We start from the raw sequence: 20,145 nt of genomic DNA on the forward strand, positions 1-20,145 counted from the left end.
GAACGCCCTCTGAATTTTTAACCTTTAACTCTAGAGGTTGGAAACAGGTATTCCTAAGGCACACACTTACACATTCGTACATAAGTTACGGGGGGGATTTTAAAAAAATTGTGGAAAAACAGAATTAAAACATAATTTTGGTGCAACAATATTTTGAAGGGCAGGGGTTGAGCCCAGCAGTTATGACACTGGTTATCACACCTGCACCCCACACGAGAAGGCCTGGGTTTCATTCACAGCTCTGGATCCTATTCCAGCTTCCTGCTAATGCAGACCCCGGGAGGCAGCACCTAGGCTCGAGTAACTGGGTCCCTGCCACCCACACGGAAGGCCTGAATTGAGTCCCCACTCCCAGTTCGGAGCCCCAAGCCACTGTGGGCATTTGGGGAGTGAACCAGCAGAGGGGAGTACTCCTTCCCTCTCTCTCTGCATCTTGAATTATTTAAAAAAAAAATGTTGCAGCGAAAAAGAAAATAGAAAAGCATGTAAACCTTTGTCAGAATACGCATTTCCCACAAACTTTTTGGTGAGCCCTCGATATGCACAGCTAACACCAGGCTAATATTAGGCATGTTCTAAAATACAGACAAAAATAGACTTTTAAAAAGGGTAAGATTGAGGCCCATTGTGGCAGGCCTGGCATTTGGGCAGCGGCACGCGTGTCACTGAGACAGTCCACGAGGAATTCTGGAAGGCACGCGGGACCAGGCAGGGCAGCCCGGCTGGGCCGCAGCTGTGCCTCGGGATGCTCCTGCCCCACCACGCGCGGTGGCGGGAGCTGGGCTGGCCCAGGGCCTCCTCCCCTCCTCTCCCCGGCTACTCACCCACCGTGAGATCCAGGTGATTCCTCTCCCCCAGGGCTCGCAGGCGGTACAGGCAGCCTCTCTGGTAATAATACTGTAAGAACTGGACACAGCCTGCAGGGGGAGCACAGCGCCCAGATGTCCCCTCTCTCGCCCAAATCCACATTCATCAGGCAGGGGGCACCCCGGCTGACAACCCTTTCCTACCTGTGACACACACGCATTTCAGTCTGAACCTGCTCTCTCCCTTACCCAGAATACAAGGAGATTCCAAGGACAAGAGGACCCATCTAAGCCCCAACTAGATTAGAAATGTCTAGAGGGGCTGACGTTGTGGCATAGCAGGTAAAGCTGCCACCTACAGTGCCGGCATCCCATATGGATGCTGGTTCAAGTCCTGGCTGCTCCACTTCCCATCCAGCTCTCTGGCCTGGGAAAGCAGTAGAAGACAGCCCAGGGCAGGCGCCGCGGCTCAATAGGAGGACCTTGCGGCGCCGGCACACCAGGTTCTAGTCCCGGTTGGGGCGCTGGATTCTGTCCCGGTTGCCCCTCTTCCAGGCCAGCTCTCTGCTGTGGCCCAGGAGAGCTTGGGCCCTGCACCCCATGGGAGACCAGGAGAAGCTCCTGGCTCCTGGCTTTGGATCAGCGCGGTGCGCCGGCCACAGCACACCGGCTACGGCGGCCATTGGAGGGTGACCAACGGCAAAGGAAGACCTTCCTCTCTGTCTCTCTGTCTCACTGTCCCCTCTGCCTGTCAAAAATAAAATGAAAATTAAAAAAAAAAAAAAAAAGAAGACAATAGCCCAAGTCCTTGGGCCCCTGCACGCGTTTTGGAGACTAAGAAGTTCCTGGCTCCTGGCTCCATCTCAGCCCAGTCCTGACCATTGCAGCCATTTGAGGAGTGAACCGGCAGATGGAAGACCTCTCTCTCTCCCTGCCTCTGCCTCTCTGTAACTCTGCCTTTCCAATAAATAAATAAATAAATAAATAAATAAATAAATAAATAAGAAAGAAAGGAAGGAAGGAAGGAAGGAAGGAAGGAAGGAAGGAAGGAAGGAAGGAAGGAAGGAAGAAAAGCCTGGCGTTTTCTCACGCATGCAGTACGCACTCAATGGATGCTTGCAGGAATGCAAGATGTCCCTGTGTTGTGCTGGGTGCTGTGTGCAACGCTAAGAAACACGACAAGAAACTTCATAGTTGCTAAAAATGAGATACTGACAAGGAAATGCAGCCATGATAAATTGGCCAAATAAAACTTGATGAAAATTGCTAAAAAGCAGATTCACACAGTAGAGCCCCATGCACAGAAGGATCCCGTATCTGTAAACCCATACAGCGTAATCACACGCATATTTATGACTAAAAACGCTCCAGAGGACGCGGATCTCAACTGGCACCGATCACTCCTCTGGGCGCGATTGCACGCAATTTCCATTCTGGGCTCTGCGCATTTGCATTTGTTTGCAAGCACATTTTTATGAGAAAATTAAGCCATGGTTTTAGAAAAGGCAACACGTATGTGGAATAAAAAGAGAACAGAGAGGCTCCTGGTTGGCCGGCGCCGCGGCTCACTAGGCTAATCCTCCGCCTAGCGGCGCCAGCACACCAGGTTCTAGTCCCGGTTGGGGCGCCGGATTCTGTCCCGGTTGCCCCTCTTCCAGGCCAGCTCTCTGCTGTGGCCCGGGAGTGCAGTGGAGGATGGCCCAAGTGCTTGGGCCCTGCACCCCATGGGAGACCAGGAAAAGCACCTGGCTCCTGGCTTCGGATCAGCGCAGCGCGCCGGCCGCGGCGGCCATTGGAGGGTGAACCAACGGCAAAAGGAAGACCTTTCTCTCTGTCTCTCTCTCTCACTGTCCACTCTGCCTGTCAAAAAAAAAAAAAAAAAAAAGAGAGAGGCTCCTGGTGAGAAGGCACAGCCTCTCAGCTCCCCACCCCGAGGATACCCTGGACTGGTGCGTTGCAGACAAATTCACAGCCGCTCTCAAGTGGCGGATTTAGGTAAAACAGGTAGACAAGGTAAGTGTCCCCAACACTACCCCGTTCCCAAGGGGGAACTCGGTCCCCTCAGCGCCTGTGGCTCCAGGGGACAGGTCGGGGCTGGGAGATAGGATGAGGCGATCTGGGAGAAAACTGCTCTCTTCTGGGTTTCCGGAACCCCACCCCCACCCCGCCCCAGCCCAGTGGCACTGATGTGAGCACAAAGCAGGCCGAGAGACACTCACTCTGAAAAATGGAAAATGCTAAAAACTGGTTGCGGAACTTCTGATAAATTAGTCCGTTAGGCCTGCAGAGAAGGCGGGAAAAAACAAAGGTGAGGCTCGCGTGAGACCCGACTTCACCCCAGCCCCAGCTCCCGCCCAACCATGAGAGACTGAGACTGAGGCCATGGCTTCCTGCCTTCTGTGTCCTGGCCCCGGGCACACAGCCTTCGGGAAGCTGCGCTTGCTGCCCCCAGCCTCGCTGCTCCACGACCTCCAGCCCCACCGGCCAGTGGCGGGCTTCTGGCCCAGTTATGAGCTGACACTTCCCTTACTGGCCCAGAAGCCAGCCCTGGAAGCCCCCCACTTTGGGCCTCCTCCCCAGAGGCCAGCCCCATTCCCGCTCCCCGGGGGATTGGAGGGGAGACTCACCAGGTCAGCATCACTCCGGACAGGAACGTGGAGACGTAGTGGTGAGACACCCACCAGCCTTTGATCCTTGGGAGAACGAGAAGGAGCAGAGCTCAGGGTGGGAAACACAGGTGTCTGTCCTGCCTTCCCAGCCTCGGTGGGCAGGGGCCGCTCTGCAGACCCCCTGGAATGAGACGGACCCAAGCCCTGCCCTTGCCCTTCTGTCTTACAGATGTGCAGCTTCAAAACCCCCTGCTGATGGCCCCAGAACACCTCCCTAACCTCACTATGCCTTCAAGCCACTCCCGTCCCCTGTCCCCTGCACTGAGGCTTCGAGCATCCTGGTCTTTTTTTTTTTTTTTAATATCTCGTTTCATTTTCTTTTTTTAAAAAAATTATTATTTATTTGAAAGAGTTACACAAAGAGAAAAGGAGAGGTAGAGAGAGTTCTTCCATCCACTGGTTCACTCCCCAATTGACTACAATGGCTGGAGCTGTGCTGATCCAAAGCCAGGAGCTTCTTCCGGGTCTCCCACATGTGTGCAGGGGCCCAAGGACTTGGGCCGTCTACTACTGCTTTCCCAGAGCATAGCAGAGAGCTGGATCAGAAGTGGGGCAGCCGGGACTTGAACAGGCGCCCATACGGGAGGCTGGCACTGCAGATGGAGGCTTTACCTGCTACATCACATTGCCAGCCCCAGCCTCCCGTTCTTAAGCTGCTGCCACCTCCAGGCCTTACTTAGGGACTAAATTTTGTTCCCCAAACTGCTGTGTGGAAGCCTCACCCCTCAGTACCTTAGAATGTGACCAGAAAGGACTCTCGAAGGGGTAAGTGAGGTGAAGGGAGGTGAAGGGAAGTGAAGGGAAGGGAAGTGGCAGAGGCATCCAGTATTAGAGCTGCCCCCAGGAGAACGGGAGGAGACATTAGGACAGGGTGCACAGAGAAGGGGCCGCATGAGGACACAGGGAGAGGGCAGCTGCCTGCAGGCCCGGGAGAGGCCTCAGAAGAAACTGACCCTGCCAGCACCTCCACCTTGGACTTGTGGCCAGCAGAAGGCATTTCTGCCATTACTCATGCCTGGGGGGGTGGGGGGAGCAGGTTGTCAGGGCAGCCTCTGTGCTCACAGCTCCCTCCACTCCCCCACTCCCGCCTGCCTGGCCCCTGGTCCGCATTCACCTCCTCTCCCACAGCCCGAGAGCCTGGCTCAGGTCACATCCCTGCTCACCACCAAGTGAAATCATGCATTTCTGTTTCCCGTTTGTTATCTGAACCCTTTTCCCACCGACACATAAACTCTCCAAAGAGCAGGGGCTGGCTCCGGTGCTCGCCAGTGTGCCTGAGATGCATGGGCCCCAGAGCTGCCTGGGAATGTGCTGAATTTACACACACACACACACACACACACACACACAAGCTGTACTACGTCACTCTACATCAATACGAGGGCACTTCCAATGCGTGGAAGGGGCAGGCATTGTGGTGCGGCACTTCAGCCACCCCTGGGACTCCTGCATTCCCTATCAGAAAGCCTGGGTTCCAGTCCAGCTTCCTGCTAACGCACACCCTGGGAAGGGAACGGCTGATGGCTTAAGTGCCTGGGTCCCTGCCGCCCCCGCAGGAGACCGAGATGGAGCTCCTGGATCCTTGCTTTGGCCTGGCCCTGCCCCAGCTGTTGTGGACATTTGAGGGGTGAACCAGCAGATGGAAGATCTCTCCTTTGCTCCCTCTTTCAAGTGAATAAGAATTTAAAGCTTAATTGTAAAAGGTTATACAAGATGGAATAAAAAGATAAGCCAATTTCGGTACACAGATGTATGAAATCCAGGTACATGAGCCCAGGGCTCTGAGGGGTCTCCACACGGCATCTCCCACATTGCAGACATGGCTCCTCCCCACCAGCCCTGCCCCGCCCCTGCCCCAGGCTCAGCCCCCGTCCTCTACAGCAGTGGGGACCTTGCTCCCAAGCTCAGTGTTCTCCCAGCCCAGAGTTCTCGGGTCACAGGAGGAGGATGCAGGGCTGGTTGTCAGCTCCTGCTCAGAGCCAGGAGGGAAGGAGCCGCACAGTCCAACCTTGTCCCCGCATCTGTCTCAGGCCTCAGCAGGCCTCCTGGGACTCCTCTCTGGGAGCTGCTATCAAACACATGGCAGCAAAGTGCTCTGGCAAATGCGTCCTGGGAGCAGCAGGTTCTGTCCCCAACAAGGACCAGGCTGGAGGGACTGGGGACATCCATGGGAATAGCAGTCACCTTCATCCCTCCAAAACTGTCTTGGAAAGGCAGGGAGGAGGGGCAGGAAGATGGAGCCCAGGGTGCTACTACTCACAAAAAAAAAAAAAAAAAAAAAAAGGGAGCCTGGAGGGAGGAGATGCCAGCCACTTTCTGTATCTGTATAACCGAAATCTCCTGCAACTCCCTTCTTGTCTTGGCTCCCAGGCCAGTAACTACAGCTCAGTCACTGGTTGTTGTTTTTAGATTTATTTATTTGAAAGTCAGAGTTGCAGAGAGAGATAGAGAGGTCTTCCACCCGCTGGTTCACTACCTCAAGTGAACTATGTCACTACATCATGGCCAAAGCCAGGAGCTTCTTTCAGGTCTCCCATGTGGGTGGAAGAGGCCCAAGTACTTCCACTGCTTTTCCCCAGCCATTAGCAAGGAGCTGGATTGAAAGTGAAGCAGCCAGGACATAAACCGGTGCCCATATGGGAGGCCAACACTGCAGGCGGTGCCACAACGCTGGTCCCAGCTCTGTCATTCTTCAGTGTGACGTGGGCATTCCAAGGTACAGTCTAGTTGGCTTTTCCTCAGCTGTCACTACTGGCGGAGTCCCCTCGTGCAATGCCTGACTTCCCCGTGGAGGCTACTGGAAGTAGGATGGTGGGGTCAAAGTACTCTCCAAAGCGGCTACCCCAACTCACTCCCATCAGCAGGGCAAGGGAGTATCTGGCTCCTCAAGCCCTCAGCAACACCGGGGGTCACACTGACATTTCTGTCCATTTTCTCGGGCATAACTTGGCCCAGTCCTGAGGTTTCAATTTGCAGTTCCCTAACGAGCAGGTTGGAATGGTCTTAAACCCTCCAGCTACAACACTTGCATCCTAAGAGCAGGGACTGGATCTTAAGAAAAAAAAAAATTTAGATTTACTTATTTATTTGAAAGGCAAAGTGACAGAGAGAGGGGGAGAGCTGCCATTTGCTAGTTCACTCTCCAAATGGCACTAACAGCCAGGCCTGGGCCACAGCCAGGAGCACAGAACTCCAAGCCCAAGCACTTGGCCCAACATCCACAGCCTCCCAGGCAGTTAGCCAGATCAGAAGCACAGAGCAGCCAGAACTAGAACCATCCCGCTCTGACATGGGATGAACACGTCCCAGTTGGCAGCTTAACCCACTGCACCACAACACCCACCCCGGGGGACTGGACCTTCCTCTCTCTGCCCCTCTTCACAGTCCATGCAACAGTTCGGGGCACAAATGAGCTGCTGGAGCAGCAGTCACAGGAGTTATGGGGAGGAATAGGTTTTTTTTTTATATGACTCTGTATTCCAAATACACAGAGTACCAGGTAAACAACCAGTGCTCTATAAATATAGACATGAATGCAGGGGTGTCCAGAAGGTGTGGCTGGCTAAGGGAGTGATTGGTCTAGATGCCACCAGCTGAGAGGCGACAGGAAAAGGACAAGACATCCCCCTCCCTCTCTGTCCTGAGCATGACCTCCCGACCCACTGCACATGCCCACCTTGCCCATCGGAGTCTAAGGGGACCCCAGGCTCCAGTTTCCTAATAGCAAAGGCTGTTGCCCAGACCCTTAGATTTTCAGCTTAAAGAGTCACCAAGACAGAGCTGGCACCGTGGTGTAGAAGGTTGAGCCTCCGGCCGGCGCCATGACTCACTAGGCTAATCCTCCGCCTTGCTGCGCCTGCACACCGGGTTCCAGTCCCGGTCGGGGCGCCAGATTCTGTCCTGGTTGCCCCTCTTCCAGGCCAGCTCTCTGCTGTGGCCAGGGAGTGCACTGGAGGATGGCCCAAGTCCTTGGGCCCTGCACCCTATGGGAGACCAGGAGAAGCACCTGGCTCCTGCCATCGGATCAGCGTGGTGCGCTGGCCGTGGCGGCCATTGGAGGGTGAACCAACGGCAAAGGAAGACCTTAAAAAAAAAAAAAGAAGAAGAAGAAGGTTGAGCCTCCAACCCGCAGTGCCGGCATCCCATAGAGGCACCAATTCGAGACCCAGCTGCTCCACTTCCTGTCCAAGTCCCTGCTAATGTACCTAGGAAAGCAGCAGCAGCAGATGACCCAAGTACTGGGTCCCTGCACCCACACGGAGACCCAGAAGAAGCTCCTGGCTCCTGGTTTCAGCCTGGCCCAGCCCTGGCTGTTGCCGCTATGGGGAATGAACCAGTGGATAGAAAATCTCAGTCTCTCTCTCTCTCTCTGCCTTTCAAATAAATAAATTTTAAAAACAACAAAAAATAGGGGCCAGCACTATGGTGTAGCAGGTAAAGCCACTGCCTGTAGTGCTGGCATCCCATACAAATCCCAGAGCTCCACTTCTGATCCAGCTCTGCTGTGGCCTGGGGCAGCAGTAGAAGATGGCCCAAGTCCTTGGGCCCCTGCCTTCAGGTCGGCGCAGCTCCAGCCGTTGTTGTCATTTGGGGAGTAAACCAGCGGATGGAAGACGTCTCTCTCTCCCTCTGCCTCTCTGTAACTCTGCCTTTCAACTGAAATAAATAAATCTTTGAAAAAATAAAGAGTAACTAAGACATCTCTCTGCAGTGTCTCCAGAGCTCTCCAAAGCCACCTGGAGCCCCCCCACACCTCATTCTGCCTCCCAAAACACCCTGCCCCAAGAAATGTCCTGGTGCTGGCTGGAAGTGACTTGAGCCAAACACAGACTCCGGACAGCAAGCTTGACCGAATGGTGGCTTTTAATTTCACAGCTCGCTGTACCCAAGGCCCCACTCTGACAGATGCCACCAATCAGCATGACCCAGCATCACTGGCTGAGGCTCGAAATTGCTTCCTCCCCAGCTTGGCACTCATGAGCCCTCTTGTCCATCTGCATACCCAGGGCCCTGGGATGGACTTGTACATGAGCGTGTTTACATAACAGTTTTTATTGTGGTATCATTCAGATGCCATAGAGTTTACCCATCTAAAGTGCACAATTCCAAGGTTTTCTCACCACAACCAATCTTAGAATCTTTTTATTGCCTCCAAAATGAAACCAGCACCCTCGGGCAGCTCTCGGGCCCCCTTTGTCCTGGAAATAAAGCAGGTGGGGCGTGGGCTCTTTGAAAATGAGAACACAGTGGATGTCCCAGGAGGAGCTGGCCCTGGTCACGGGGGGACTCTGTCAACAGTCTGTGGCTCCTCCCCCAGCTCCCAGACATGGAGCCATGCTGACACATATGGAGAACAGAGGCACACAGGAGCCACGCTGACACGTGTGGAGAAGAGGCACATGGGAGCCATGCTGACACGTGTGGAGAAGAGGCACATGGGAGCCACGCTGACACATATGGAGAACAGAGGCACACGGGAGCCACACTGACATGTATGGAGAAGAGAGGCACACAGGAGCCACGCTGACATGTATGGAGAACAGAGGCACATGGGAGCCACGCTGACATGTATGGAGAAGAGGCACATGGGAGCCATGCTGACATGTGTGGAGAACAGAGGCACACGGGAGCCATGCTGACACATGGAGAAGAGGCACACGGGAGCCATGCTAACATGCATGGAGAAATGTGGCGGGCCTGGCACCGCTCAGCCCCAGGCTGTTCCTGCCTTCCCGCTGAGGGGATGGTTTCTACTCCATAGCTCTCTCCTCCTGTGCCTGCCATCACTGCATGTCTATGTCCAAGGATGGGACCTTGTAAGCCCACAGAACCAGCACCATGGGCTGGTCCCTAGAAAAGCCAATCCGATGGCTGATGCAGCACCTGTTCCGGCCCAGAACTAACAGCAGTGGACGTCGGCTGGTTTACCCATCTGTCAATCACTATCCATGCTGGCTCTGGAATCTCTGCTTTCTTGTAGGGAATCAGCTCACCTCACTCTAGGTGTGGGTGAGAGGGGTAGAGCTGAGGAATCTAAGTGGGCACATGACCCACACAGCCAGCCAGGGCTCTGTAACCCTCTAGCAACAGTGATTGGCTGGAAGGTAGGTGTGCAGCCAAGTCTGGCCAATCAGAAGCCTGTCTCAAGATTCCACTGGCATCTCTTGGGCGGGGGGGGCTCTCCAGGAGGTTGCTGATCTGGTGTGAGGAGGTTGGCCTGCACAGTTGGGAGCCAGTTAGGCCGGCGCCGTGGCTCAATAGGCTAATCCTCCGCCTAGCGGTGCCGGCACACCGGGTTCTAGTCCCGGTTGGGGCGCCGGATTCTGTCCCGGTTGCCCCTCTTCCAGGCCAGCTCTCTGCTATGGCCAGGGAGTGCAGTGGAGGATGGCCCAGGTGCTTGGGCCCTGCACCCCATGGGAGACCAGGAAAAGCACCTGGCTCCTGGCTCCTGCCATCGGATTAGCGCGGTGGGCCGGCCGCAGCGTGCTGGCCGTGGCGGCCATTGGAGGGTGAACCAACGGCAAAGGAAGACCTTTCTCTCTGTCTCTCTCTCTCACTGTCTACTCTGCCTGTCAAAAACAAAAAACAAAAAAACAAACAAACAAAAAAAAACAAAAACAAACAGTTGGGAGCCAGTTAATACAGTTCCAAGTCCCCATCCCTGACCTCCAGGCCTGCTTCCCTGACCACACCTGCGGCTCCAATTCAGGTCGTGCAAGCAAGAGCAGGACAAAAGAGCCTGAGCGGCAGGCGTTGTGGCGCAGCTGATAAACCTGCCCCTTGGGTCGCCTGCATCCCATATCAGAGTGCTTGGAATCAAGTTCCCCCCTCTACTGCTGATCCAGCTTCCTGTTACTATGCACCCTGGGAGGCAGCAGATGACGACTCAAGTACTTGGACCCTTGCCACCCACGTGGAAGACTGGCCTCCTGGCTTCAGCCTGGCCCAGCCATGGCTGTTGTGGGCATCTGGGGAGAGAACTAGCAGATGAAAGACATCACTTTTTCTTTGTTGCTCAATATTTCAAATAAGAAATAAACTTAAAAAGAGCCTCAGTGAGGGGCCGGTGCCATGGTGCAGTAGGTTAATCCTCCGCCTGCAGCACCGGCATCCCATATGGGTGCTGGTTCATGTCCTGGCTGCTCCTCTTCCAATCCAGCTCTCTGCTATGGCCTGGGAAAACAGTAGAAGATGGCCCAGGTCCTTGGACCCCTGCACCTGCGTGGGAGACCTGGAAGAAGCTCCTGGCTCCTGGCTTCGGATTGGCTCAGCTCTGGCTGTTGTGGCCATTTAGGGAGTGAACAAACGGACGGAAGACCCTTCTGTCTGTCTCTCCCTCTCACTGTCTGTAACTCTACTTCTCAAATAAATAAATAAAATCTTTAAAAATTAAAAAAAAAAAACTTTGGAAAAAAAAAGAGCCTCAGTGAGCCCAAAAGAGGAGAGCAGAGCGCCAGGAAGCCCACATGCTTCTGCTTCACTGTCCCTAGAGCCACCAGAAGCCCCCAAGGCTCTTCCCCTGCACACAGCTTGGCTTCAATCCTTTCCCTGAAGACCCTGCTGTCTACTGGACAGCAGCGCTGGGCCCTGGCACTGGCCTGGGACACTCCAGAGAGGAGAAAGGCAGAGTTCAGCCCCACGGGGAGGCCTCCTCACAGGCTTCTTGGAACGGTTTCCCCGTTGTTCCCTGGTGAGGGGCCAAGCAGGAGGGGAGCCGCACAGGCATCTCCTGCTCCCAGGATGACGTCAGCTCTGAGGAGGAGCTGGGGAGCACGGGGACTAAAGCGCCTCCTGCTCCCAGGATGACATCAGCTGAGGAGGAGCTGGGGAGCACGGGGACTAAATCACCTCCTGCTCCCAGGATGACATCAGCTGAGGAGGAGCTGGGGAGCACGGGGACTAGAGTGCCTCCTGCTCCCAGGATGACATCAGCTCTGAGGAGGAGCTGGGGAGCACGGGGACTAAAGCGCCTCCTGCTCCCAGGATGACATCAGCTGAGGAGGATCTGGGGAGCACGGGGACTAGAGTGCCTCCTGCTCCCAGGATGACATCAGCTCTGAGGAGGAGCTGGGGAGCACGGGGACTAAAGCGCCTCCTGCTCCCAGGATGACATCAGCTGAGGAGGATCTGGGGAGCACGGGGACTAAAGCGCCTCCTGCTCCCAGGATGACGTCAGCTCTGAGGAGGAGCTGGGGAGCACGGGGACTAAAGCGCCTCCTGCTCCCAGGATGACATCAGCTCTGAGGAGGAGCTGGGGAGCACGGGGACTAGAGTGCCTCCTGCTCCCAGGATGACATCAGCTGAGGAGGAGCTGGGGAGCACGGGGACTAGAGTGCCTCCTGCTCCCAGGATGACATCAGCTGAGGAGGAGCTGGGGAGCACGGGGACTAAAGCGCCTCCTGCTCCCAGGATGACATCAGCTGAGGAGGATCTGGGGAGCACGGGGACTAGAGTGCCTCCTGCTCCCAGGATGACATCAGCTCTGAGGAGGAGCTGGGGAGCACGGGGACTAAAGTGCCTCCTGCTCCCAGGATGACATCAGCTCTGAGGAGGATCTGGGGAGCACGGGGACTAAAGCGCCTCCTGCTCCCAGGATGACATCAGCTCTGAGGAGGATCTGGGGAGCACGGGGACTAAAGCGCCTCCTGCTCCCAGGATGACATCAGCTCTGAGGAGGAGCTGGGGAGCACGGGGACTAAAGCACCTCCTGCTCCCAGGATGAAGTCAGCTCTGAGGAGGATCTGGGGAGCACGGGGACTAAAGCGCCTCCTGCTCCCAGGATGAAGTCAGCTCTGAGGAGGATCTGGGGAGCACGAGGACTAAAGTGCCTCTTGCTCCCAGGATGACGTCAGCTCTGAGGAGGAGCTGGGGAGCACGGGGACTAAAGCGCCTCCTGCTCCCAGGATGACATCAGCTGAGGAGGAGCTGGGGAGCACGGGGACTAAATCACCTCCTGCTCCCAGGATGACATCAGCTGAGGAGGAGCTGGGGAGCACGGGGACTAGAGTGCCTCCTGCTCCCAGGATGACATCAGCTGAGGAGGAGCTGGGGAGCACGGGGACTAAAGCGCCTCCTGCTCCCAGGATGACATCAGCTGAGGAGGATCTGGGGAGCACGGGGACTAAAGCACCTCCTGCTCCCAGGATGACGTCAGCTCTGAGGAGGAGCTGGGGAGCACGGGGACTAAAGCGCCTCCTGCTCCCAGGATGACATCAGCTGAGGAGGAGCTGGGGAGCACGGGGACTAAATCACCTCCTGCTCCCAGGATGACATCAGCTGAGGAGGAGCTGGGGAGCACGGGGACTAGAGTGCCTCCTGCTCCCAGGATGACATCAGCTGAGGAGGATCTGGGGAGCACGGGGACTAAAGCGCCTCCTGCTCCCAGGATGACATCAGCTGAGGAGGATCTGGGGAGCACGGGGACTAAAGTGCCTCCTGCTCCCAGGATGACATCAGCTCTGAGGAGGATCTGGGGAGCACGGGGACTAAAGCGCCTCCTGCTCCCAGGATGACATCAGCTGAGGAGGAGCTGGGGAGCACGGGGACTAAAGCGCCTCCTGCTCCCAGGATGACATCAGCTGAGGAGGAGCTGGGGAGCACGGGGACTAAATCACCTCCTGCTCCCAGGATGACATCAGCTGAGGAGGAGCTGGGGAGCACGGGGACTAGAGTGCCTCCTGCTCCCAGGATGACATCAGCTGAGGAGGATCTGGGGAGCACGGGGACTAAAGCGCCTCCTGCTCCCAGGATGACATCAGCTGAGGAGGATCTGGGGAGCACGGGGACTAGAGTGCCTCCTGCTCCCAGGATGACATCAGCTCTGAGGAGGAGCTGGGGAGCACGGGGACTAAAGTGCCTCCTGCTCCCAGGATGACATCAGCTCTGAGGAGGAGCTGGGGAGCACGGGGACTAAAGCGCCTCCTGCTCCCAGGATGACATCAGCTCTGAGGAGGAGCTGGGGAGCACGGGGACTAAAGCGCCTCCTGCTCCCAGGATGACATCAGCTCTGAGGAGGATCTGGGGAGCACGGGGACTAAAGCACCTCCTGCTCCCAGGATGACATCAGCTCTGAGGAGGAGCTGGGGAGCACGGGGACTAAAGCGCCTCCTGCTCCCAGGATGACATCAGCTCTGAGGAGGAGCTGGGGAGCACGGGGACTAAAGCACCTCCTGCTCCCAGGATGAAGTCAGCTCTGAGGAGGATCTGGGGAGCACGGGGACTAAAGCGCCTCCTGCTCCCAGGATGAAGTCAGCTCTGAGGAGGATCTGGGGAGCACGAGGACTAAAGTGCCTCTTGCTCCCAGGATGAAGTCAGCTCTGAGGAGGAGCTGGGGAGCACGGGGACTAGAGTGCCTCCTGCTCCCAGGATGACATCAGCTCTGAGGAGGAGCTGGGGAGCATGGGGACGAAAGCACCAGCAGATGCTGAGCATGAGCCACAAGCTGGCCATTCAGCTTCGCCCACCTGCCTGCCCCCTCCCCCACACGCTGGCCACAAGCTCCTACAGTCATTCCAGACTTGGGAGACAGGCCTGGGGGCTCCTTCACCACCAGAAATTCCTTCAATCCTATTTGCCACGTGAAGATCTTTAAACAAACAGCAAAACACAAAAGCCACTGGGTGCTCACAGGCAGCACAAAGGATGAGCTATTTCTGCACCCCGGCTCAGGGTCTGCACCCAAGGAGGTGCTTGCTAACTAAGTGTGAGGTGAACAGTGGCCGGCAGAGGGGCCCAGCTGACCCTCCCCAAAGCTCTGCATTAGAAGCTCAGAGACAACAGAGCAGGAGCTGCAGGGGACCAGGAAAACTCCAGCTAAACCCGGGGGCAGAGGGAGCGGCGTTTGGTGCAGTTGTTAAAAGGTCGCTTGGGATGCCCATGTCCTGGCTCTGCTCCTGAGTCCAGCTTCCTGTTTACGTGCACCCCAGGAGGCAGCAGGTGATGGCTCCCACATGGGAGAACTGGACAGAGTTCTGGGCTCCCGGCCTCGGCCTCACCCAGCCATGTCTGTTGCAGGCATTTGGACAGTGAACCAGTGGATGGAGACCCTGTCTGTCTGCCTGCCTTTCAAATAAGTAAAATAAAACAAAAAACAACTGCTAGGCAAGTGAGGCGTGGCCCTGAGACTCCATTTTCTCCCCCTCTGGCATATACTTCAGTTCTCCTTGGTGAGCTCCATACCTGCAAGGACCCCATCAGTCCTGCCTCCTTCTTTGTGGCACCCCCCCCCCCATCCAGAGCTCACCCTACTAGAAAAACGAGCAGTCCAGAAACTCATACTGAGGCACAAATGACTGTTCGGGGCCCAGCATGCCTGAGCACTCTTGACATGAGTCCATCAGAGGACAAAGCATCAAGAGAATGAGTAACCAGAGAACTTGCCCATTGCCCTGGCCCCGTTTCCCCACAGCCTGGTCCCCCCCACCGCAACTACACCCAAAAGCAGAGGGATTATTATCTTAAAATTAAGGCAAACTAAGAATGTTATTTATTTGGTAAGAGTTTCTACTTCAGTGTTTCCCAAGGCATGGAGCTTGTACTTTATGACACCAGCTGGTAACACAAGAAGTCACTGATCATGTGAGAACAAGTCAGCTTTTGGGTTCTCGTTCCATTCTCCTGATGAAGTCAGAGAGTCTCTGTCAACTGCCAGTACGTCTTAGATGCCTCTCGAGGTCAGCCACCCTCCCCTTCTCCAGAGAGAAAGGCCCAGAGACCCAGGAGGCAAGAGTAACCGTCTGCAGGGGTTGATGCAGGAAAACGGAAGGGTACTTTTACAGGACTCTCTTTCCTGCAATTGAGGTGGTTGTTGTTTTTCCCCCACAGATGGTGGTACAATAAAGTTTCCTTTTCAAACAGATTCACAATTAAGTTAGAAAGCAACAGGAGACTGGTTTAAAATACGAGGAAATTATCTCGCAGGTGGTACCAGAATACAGCAAGAGCCAGCTCCGTTGAGAAACACTGATCCTTGCTAAGTGGCTACGGGCTACACGCTGCATTCCCCTTGAGTCACCGTGGCCCCCGGGGGCCCGGCCCGAGGGCAGCACTGGTCCTTACCTCATGGCTCTAGGTGCAGGGTAAGTTCCGGCAGGGCAGGGAGCTGCCATTAACAGACCACCGAGCAGACAAGTGAGAAGGTGGCAAATTAGCTGGGGGCTGGGAGCTGACCCTGTCCTAAGCCCAAAGCTCCTAGACTTCATTATTAGCCCCCAGGAGGGAGTGTGTGTGTCTGTAGGTGTCTGTGTGTCTGTGTGTGTGTGTGTGTCTCTGTGTGTGTCTATGTCTGTGTCTGTGTGCATGTGTGTGTCTGTGTGTATGTGTCTGTGTCTGATTATGTGTGTGTGTCTGTGTGTGTCTGTGTGTATCTGTGTGTGTATATGTCTGTGTCTGTGGATGTGTGTGTGATGTGTGTATACGTGTATTGTCTGTGTGTGTGTCTCTGTGCGTCTATGTGTCTATGTGTGTGCATATGTCTGTGTCTGTGTGCATGTGTGTGTCTGTGTATCTGTATCTGTCTTTGTGTGTCTCTGTGCATATATGTGTGTGTCTGTGTGTCTGTGTATATGTATGTTTCTGTGGATGTATGTGTAATGTGTGTATATGTCTGTGTATTGTCTGTGTGTGTACATGTCTGTATCTGTGTGTGTATATGTATGTGTCTGTGTGTGTGTCTGTGTGTGTGTGTGTGGCAGGTGCTTCCTCTGCATCAGGAAGGACCAGAAGTGAGAACAGCAGTGAGGTTAGAATGGCCAAATTCTAAAAAAATGAATCAAGCCTGTGGATAACAGGCCCTCCAGGGGACAGCCATGATCTTAACCGGGTCCCAGACTCAGCTCAGAGGTGGGAAGGAGAGAAGAGAAACTAGCTGGGCTTCTGGAACTCAGAGTCTCTCAGAGACCAGGAGACAAGGGATGGTGCCCGAATTCACTGAGGAACACGGTGACAAGATCCTTCCCCCAAGGGACCATGACACAGCCCACAGAGGGAACCTGACTTGTCCAGAGGCACAGTCCTCTCAGTGCTGGCCCGGAGACTGGAGCCAGGAGCCCTCACCCCAGCCTGGCCTCCTCCCCCAGGCATCATCTCTTGGAAGGGCAGGTTTGACCCGAGAGCTGTCTCAGTGGTCCACTCTCCTGCAGGACACCCAGGCTCTTGCCACCCAAACCCACTCACCCTCTGGCAACATCCAGTGTGCCTCTGGGAGCCACTCCCTCCTGCCCCTCGGCTTCCAGGCTGTGAAAGACAGCCATGGGGGTGGGTGGGAGGCTCGAGCCTGGCCAATCCCAGAAGTGCCTTCTCTAGCGACAGTGATTGGTTCAGTACCTGCACCCAGCCAGCAGACTCAAGTAAGACTGCTTGGTGGGAATACCAGAAATAATGACATGAGCCTGGAACTGTTGGGTGACCCTACATGGGGCCTGGGAACAAGGATGTCAGGTGGAAGGCAGAGGTGAGGGATGGGGGAAAACTGGGTGGCTCCTGATGATGTCGTCTGAGCCCCTGGATTAAGCCTTACTTGAAGTCAGCCACAAAAGGCCTGTTCTTATAGAGAACAGAGTTCCTGCTATGTTATATGAGCTAACCAAATGGGTGACGCAGCATCAGCCGCACGGTCCCTCTCCCTGGTCTGACGCCCACCAGTGCCAGGCATCCCCGTGGCTCCACAGACACCCACAAAGCCAGGCCCCCGGTTACCTGGAGCCATTGCTGATGAGGATGCTCTCCCGGATGGTGAGGGTGCAGTAGTACCACACCAGTAGGAAGTTGAACACTTCATCCGTCACCCTGGTGGGAAGAAACAGCCCCAGTGGAAGCAGCAGGTATGAGACATGGAGATGGCCGGCCCCTCCCACTCCACAGAACAGCATAGCAGACTGACACCCTGGCAGTGCAGAGGGAGTCTGGCCTCCTGGGGGTCTGTCCTCAGCCTAAAATGCCCAAACCCCCTGACTTTGCACCTGAACCCCAACTGTGCTTAAGTGTGCTCCCCTTCCCTGGCCACTCAGCCTACAGCAATCTGTCTCTCTTCTACGTCCTCCCTGTCTCATGTGAAACTCCTGGCAGGACAGTGACAAAAGGGCTCAGAGAAGGGACACTTTGCAGTGTGGCTCCTGAAGCCAGCGGTGTAACACAGACAAAAACATTCTCCCGACCGCAGTTGTAGAGCTAACTGGAAAACTCCTCTGCCCCTTTGATGGGGGCCACTGGCCTCAGCCTTGCCATCTGTGAAGTGAGAAGGCTCACCCTGACTCAAGGGATCCTTGCTGGTGGGCACTGGTGACTGGTGACTGACAGCCCCTCCAAAGCTCTGCCAGCCTCTTGGATGAGGCCTCTAACCAGCCAACCAGAACGGCGCTGGAGGCAAACGGTGGGAAGCTGCAATTTCAACAGCGACAGAAGATGCTGGGAGACATCTCTGAGCTGTGGATGCTGTCTGTGGTGGCAGAGGACAGACTCAGGCCACCCTGCTGGGCCACTGCCTGCAAGTGCCTTGGAGAGCCAGGAACAGTCTGGAATCCAGGGCCTGTGGAGTCCAATCCATGCTCTCTTCCTCTCCCCGGCTGTGGGGCCACGGACAAGTGACTCATCCTCTGCGAAGTGGGGCCCCGCCCCTCCCGCACAGTGCCAGTGAGCATGAGCTGAGCTCGATACACAGTGCATGGGGCAGGGCTAGAGCACTGTCCAGCCCAGCGTCCCTTTTGTAAGCTGGGAGCACCATGGTGTCTGCGTTCTGAGAAATGAGTCCCAGAAACTGACCACTGAGGTTCTCTGCACTCAAACAGGAAGCCAGGGGAGGGAGGGTCACTCAGTGGAGCAAACTCTAGAACCCTCCAGGGGAGGCCCAGCAGCGAGCCGTGAGCCCATGGTATTTTCTGTCATTCCCTTCCTGCATCTTTCTGGTGAAGACAGGGTAGGAGTCCTGGCCTCCTGCAGCTGCCATAACGAAAGACCACAGCCATGGTGGCTCAAAGCCACTCACATTCATCCTGTTACAGTTTTGCAGGTCAGGAGCTGGGCTCTTATAGGCTAAACCCAGGCTGTTGGCTTGGGGGTGAATCTGTTTCCTGCCCGATGCAGCCTCTGGAGAGAGGCCCCCTGCCTTCCTTGGCCCTGCATCCCTCTAGCTTCACCCAGACACTCTCGTCCCCTGGGACTTCAGAGTGTGGCCTACTTGAAAATATGGTGTTTGTAAACGTGATTAGTTATGAGGAGGTCATCCTGGGAGAGGGTGGACGATGCCTGGTGCCCTCCTAACAAGGCCATGCATGAGACGCACAGGGCAAGCAGCACATGACCAGGGGCAGAGACCAGAGTGAAACAGCTTCAAGGAATTCAACAGCCAGAGCTGCCAGCAACACTCTGAACCGGAGGAGACAGGAGGGCCTGAGGCCCCTGCCCAGACCCTGACCACAGCCTTCCGGCCTCCAGGACGGTAAGCAGACCCACCTCTGTCGCCTGAAGCCCCCCAGATCAAGGCACTGCTTCGGCAACCCTCAGAGACTAACACGGAAGGGGTGGGAGAGAAAGGGAAATACCCAGACCCTGCTGAGGCCCAGAATTTGACCTCCCACCACAGGCCTGCCCTCTGGTCCAGCAGCCCCAGTGAGAGGGACTTCAGGTGTCCATCGAGAACTTTAACCCCCTTGAGGGGGCCTGTGAGCAGGCACTGCTGCCATGGGCAGCCTCTGCCCCAGTGGAACCACGCCAGGCCCCAGGGCCTGCGAGAGCCCTGGTTTGCCAGACCAGTGGCCAGACTCCCAGCCACGCGCCTGCCAGGAAATAAACCCTTGACATGTGGGCCACATGCCCACGCTGTACCCGGCTGCCTCCCCACAGAGGCAGAAAACCCAGGGCCCATCATGGCCTCATCCTGCCCCAAGAAGTGGCCAACTCTCAAAGGCATTGCAGTGGGCCACACACAGGGCAAGTTCCACGAACTGTGCCAGGACCACTGCTGTCGCCCCACTCCTACTAATGGGGAGACGGAAGCTCCCAGCTAGAACCTGCCTGGGGAACCACCAGTTAGGATCAAAGCCAGGATTTAAACCCAGGTGGACTGAGCTGGTGTTTCCCTTCTTTTTTGGTGAAATACAGTTCACATGCCATGAAATGCGTCCTTTTAAAGCACAGGATTCAGTGGTTTGTAACACACCCATGGACTTGTGCAACTAGCACCATGACCCAATTCCAGAACACTTCCATCAGTCTGCAACGAAACCCTCCACGAGCAGTCACTGCCTTCCTCTTCCAGGCTCCTGGCAACCACTGAACGACTCGGTCCCCGTGGATCTGCCTGTTCTGAACGCTTCGAACAGATGGACTCCAACAGGGCGTGGCTGTCTGCGTCTGGCTTCTTTCACTCAGTATCCTGCCTTCAAGGCCCATCCACATCGTGGCAGGTGTCACTGCTCCTTTTTTTTTTTTTTTTATGGCTAAATAACATTCTACTGCCTGGATGGACCACACTGCCCTCTCCTTAAATACTGGGAGGCCCTCCCAGCGGCTGCTGGGTGGGTGTTTGCCAGGTGGCTGTAGGGGGACAGGACCACTGTTTCCTATTAGAAATGTTCCTTCTCCACCATCACAAAGGCCCCTGGAGCCCCCAGATCCCTCTCTGCTGGCGCCCTCCGGGCACCCTGCGTTCCCGTAGCACACAACACCCTCCATTA

At 55.7% G+C, this 20,145-nt stretch overlaps 1 protein-coding gene and 1 long non-coding RNA gene across 4 annotated transcripts in view; one reads left to right on the forward strand and one right to left on the reverse strand.

Annotated features, from left to right (window-relative positions):
* TMEM120B (transmembrane protein 120B) overlaps positions 1–20,145 on the reverse strand; it is a 62,121-nt gene that overhangs the window by 4,415 nt on the left and 37,561 nt on the right. The window contains exons 6-9 of one of the 3 annotated variants that reach the window (XM_051837794.3): positions 17,171–17,260; positions 3,434–3,499; positions 3,026–3,087; positions 829–917 (exon numbers count right to left, since the gene is read on the reverse strand). In XM_051837794.3, coding sequence (XP_051693754.1) covers positions 829–917; positions 3,026–3,087; positions 3,434–3,499; positions 17,171–17,260 — 307 coding nt within the window. Of the gene's footprint in view, positions 1–824; positions 918–3,025; positions 3,088–3,433; positions 3,500–15,315; positions 15,576–17,170; positions 17,261–20,145 lie in introns of those variants that run through there. The other 2 variants (XM_051837793.3, XM_089323075.1) reach the window with 2 other exon arrangements.
* On the forward strand, positions 18,753–19,937 carry LOC138847436 (uncharacterized). The gene is made up of 2 exons (XR_011385263.2): positions 18,753–18,908; positions 19,728–19,937. It is a non-coding gene; the product is annotated as an uncharacterized LOC138847436 (long non-coding RNA).

Source organism: Oryctolagus cuniculus, chromosome 21, assembly GCF_051225735.1.
Source record: "Oryctolagus cuniculus isolate XC-2025 breed Fujian yellow rabbit chromosome 21, ASM5122573v1, whole genome shotgun sequence".
NCBI lineage: Eukaryota > Metazoa > Chordata > Mammalia > Lagomorpha > Leporidae > Oryctolagus > Oryctolagus cuniculus.